The sequence below is a fragment of the Lathyrus oleraceus genome, chromosome 5 (assembly GCF_024323335.1).
Source record: "Lathyrus oleraceus cultivar Zhongwan6 chromosome 5, CAAS_Psat_ZW6_1.0, whole genome shotgun sequence".
Lineage (NCBI taxonomy): Eukaryota > Viridiplantae > Streptophyta > Magnoliopsida > Fabales > Fabaceae > Lathyrus > Lathyrus oleraceus.
The window spans coordinates 475,164,627-475,168,361 of record NC_066583.1 but is presented as its reverse complement, the minus strand read 5'-3'; the positions used below and the strand labels follow the sequence as shown (position 1 = coordinate 475,168,361).

General features: G+C 44.3%; 1 protein-coding gene across 1 annotated transcript; it reads right to left on the bottom strand.

The window, feature by feature from the left end:
• Positions 1 to 229: 229 nt before the first annotated feature.
• On the bottom strand, positions 230 to 1,972 carry LOC127081408 (uncharacterized). Its single transcript, XM_051021665.1, has 3 exons — positions 1,579 to 1,972; positions 629 to 1,488; positions 230 to 538 (listed from the first exon to the last, which is right to left on the bottom strand). Exons 1-3 carry the CDS (start codon positions 1,970 to 1,972, stop codon positions 230 to 232), a joined length of 1,563 nt encoding a protein of 520 aa, XP_050877622.1.
• Positions 1,973 to 3,735: the final 1,763 nt, after the last annotated feature.

Here is a 3,735-nt window from a genome sequence, read left to right as displayed (position 1 = left end):
ACAATTCCGGTTTGACCTTCCAGAACAACATGTACAACTGCGATCGAACGTGCAAATAATAATACCGAGGAGAGGTGATAAGAAGCTTTGGTTACAGATGAAATAACTAAAGAGAATGAAACATCTGAAAGGTGTCATAGTCAAAATACAAGCTGTGCGGAGAGCGACGGACAAAGAAATGAGAACCCATCAACAATCCTGATGGTGAACTCTACAAAAACAAAAGGAATCAAACATCTAGCCCAAACGAGTCTTCTCGAACTTCCTTAAGAAGCGCCTCTGTAACCGGGTCATTAGGGTGTTCTCTAAGGCCTTGAATCAACAAATTCCTCGTTTTGACCGCTTCTTCCAATTTCCTGTACTTGTCTTGTTCTTTTGTTCTCTTGACCCCTGCTCGAATCTTTAGTTCGACGATCTCTCGTTCAGCCAATCGAAGTGCTTCATGCTGCTCGTTCTCCTTACTCTTCAACCGCTCATTTTCTGCTCTGATTTCTATCTCAACCTGTCTCCGGCGATCAGACAATTCTTCCCACCTTTGCTAGCGCTCAATAAGCCTATATTCAACTCTTCCTAACTGCTCCTTAGCAGCCTTGCAAGCTTTCTTCAGTATATCCTCACCTGAACAGACTTTACGGATGTAATCAGCATCTTCAGCAATCCTCTCATTGCTTTGTTTTTGAAGCTCATTCAATCTTTGAACTTCTCTCTCAGCTTCTTTCTTAGCGCACAAAGTTTTCCTGAGGCCTTCACTCAGCTTCGCATTCAACTTATCGGCTTTTCCCTTTTCTTGCTTCAAACTGTTGTACTCAACCATGCTGACAGACTCAACAATAACCGGATCAGATGGTTCTCCCATAGAGAAAGGTAGAAGAGTAATCTGAGCTCTTTCTCGCAACCAACTATCATACTGGGAAGAAGAGATGTTGTTACATTTTCCATAGACAGTAGCACCTTTGGTCTGAATATTCCTCCAAGCTCCAGCAACTTGCTTAACCAGTTCTAGATTATCTTGCACTGGGAAGTAGAAAGATTCCACCAGATCTTGATCCTTAGGAGCGTGAGTCAAGGCATACCCTAATTGTCTTCTCAAAAGAATCGGGTTATAGTTGATATAACCCTTTGTACCCAACAATGGTACATTAGGGTATTTCCCACAGCTAACCACAAAATCGCCACCTTTGGTATTCTGATTACACCATCTGATGTCTTTAGCAGTCAAGACAACCAACCTTCTAGCCCAATTCCTGGCTTGATGCGGATTCAGAAAAGCATCGTCATTTGGCAAGTGCTCCACGAGCCACTTATGGAACAATGGAGCGCAACATCTGACCAATCTCCCTCGTCTCTTCTCATTCTTATTGTGCACCGAAAAATAGAAATCACCAAGAAGGGTGGGAACCGGGTTCTTTAGCAGAAAGATATGAATAGCACTCATACTTACGAACTTCGGTTCATCGGCGAATAGCATAATACCATATACACTCAATGCTAACAGAGCACATACAGCCTCCCAATTGCCTTAAGCAGCACACTCTTCGGCTTTGCCTACCACAAAATCCATATGAAAACCAGACAGACCTCCCTTAGAAGAGAGATTTTCCTTCACAACAAACACTTCCAGATGAAGAGCCTTAGCAATATCCTTATGCTCTGGTGGAGGCATATCGGAGTTGAAAGGGACACAATGTTGTAGAGGAACACCAAAGATCATAGCATACTCTTCCAATAAAGGAGCCAACTGGAAATCCTGAAAAGTGAAACAACGCAACCGAGGATCATAAAACTGCAAGAAAGTATGTATCAGACTCCTCTGAGAAGCATCCAAGTCTTCAACCATAGACAAGATGTTGTCATAAGTGTCCCGGAATAAACCCACATGGTCAGGAGTAATCAAAGCTTTTGTCTGACGCAATGGGCCGATCTTGGTATCAAAGAAATGATAGGTCACATTACTCTTCCTGGGAGCCTCCATAATAAGCACAGATCAGCCAAATCAAACCGAGAAAGGGAATACCCTGCAAATGAATAAGCATGAGATGTTGGATGCAAATATGCAGATGATGTTATGCAATGCAAAGGACGTGTGACCGGCTCTGGCCACATACTGAACCACGAGCTGTTCTCTGTGAAGAAGTCCTCAAAAGTCGGCAGTCCGGGTATGCAGGTTTAAAGGTTTAGATCCACAAATAAAACTAGTGCCAGAAGTTCGGATCCAGGAAATAGAACCATGATGATCAGGTACCAAGTATCAGATATCAGGGTATGATGAGGTCAAGGGTTCCTGCACACCTGTAAACAACCCACCCAGCTCACATGCGGAGGCTAAAGGGTAGAGACATTGATATCACGGACTCTCAGGCTGAATAGTAATAATACGTCTGTCGCAACGCGAAAAACAACCGGCGGGAAAAGACACAGAGCAGAGCCGCCACCGTGCATTATTTATCCCAAAGGAGGGAAAGGAAACGCTCGAAGTAAACCTGAAAAGGAAATGGTCTTACGACCAGAAATTACAAGGTACGGGATTCGGTTACGCAAGGGGAAGGTATTAGCACCCCTCACGTCCGCCGTACTCGACGGGATCCACGCTCAAAAGAATAGAATAAGGTTGCTGAATAACTGCTCAAAGAATGCATACACACTGGAATAAGCAAACAGGTGAAAGGAGACAGAGGAAGGGGACTCGGCAGGATGTCGCATCCTGGGCCTACGTAGTTTGTCAGAAACAAACATCAGAGTCGACGTAGTTCGAGGAGATGGGAAGCGGGCTCGCTAGGATATCGCATCCTATGCCTATGTATCTCATCTGGAATGAGAATCAGAGCTACCATAGTTCGGCTAACGCACGCCGAAACAAAACACAACACAAAGACGCTGAGACGTCGAAAGAAACTCGCAAATGGAAACAGACTGCCAATGGCTGGTCTTATGTCCGACTCCAAACAAAAGAAACAGGAAACAGATAGCCAATCAATGGTCTTACATTTGACTCCACAAACAAACAACAACAAACGGGAAACCGAATGCCAATCGCTGGGCTTACATCAGACTCCTCAAACAGACAACAACAGCAGGAAACAGAATGCCAATCGCTGGGCTTACATCCATCTCCTAACACACACAACACAAAAGGGTTGAAAAAAGAAAAGGGTGAACACACAGACTAAAAGGGAGTCGGGAACTCGGACCTAATAGCTGTCAAGCAAAACATACACAAAAAAGAAAAAAGGTTGCCCATAGAGATCTCGCACGATCTCCTGCCTACGTACCTCATCTGGTATGAGGATCATGGTGACGTAGTTCCCCTTAACAGGGGAGAAAATTTCTCCTAACCAGAGACCAAGGGAATAACGGACTAAAAGGGAGACTGACTCGAGCCTAATAGTCATCATGCAAATTATAACCCTAGGTTAAGGTCTCTAACAAGAGTTTGACTCACACAGGCAGTGAGTCAACTCAAGTCTATCTTTACGTACGTTCAACTTCCTCGAAAGTTGATCATACGACTCCTACAGAAAGGAGATGAGAAGCAAAAGCAGATAAACATCAAAAGCAATCATCACACCCTATATGCAAACAAGCGGCTCATACAAGGCTGGGCTTTAGTCAAGGGGTCATATCAACCTCGACAAACAAGCCAACACTGAAAAGGGTGTCTGAGGCTCTTAACCACTGACATTAACCGTCAGGGTGAGCAGATGAAAGGTAATGAGGGTTGGACCTCATAGCTCTTAA

Bases quoted from the DNA above. Each gene is read 5' to 3' on its own strand.
- LOC127081408 (XM_051021665.1), bottom strand. From the start codon at position 1,972: ATGGAGGCTCCCAGGAAGAGTAATGTGACCTATCATTTCTTTGATACC. The intron at 1,489-1,578 runs GTCTGTCTGGTT...GTGCTCTGTTAG, and splicing joins AAATCTCTCTTCTAAGGGAG to CATTGAGTGTATATGGTATT. The intron at 539-628 runs GTCTGTTCAGGT...ATTGAGCGCTAG, and splicing joins ATGCTGATTACATCCGTAAA to CAAAGGTGGGAAGAATTGTC.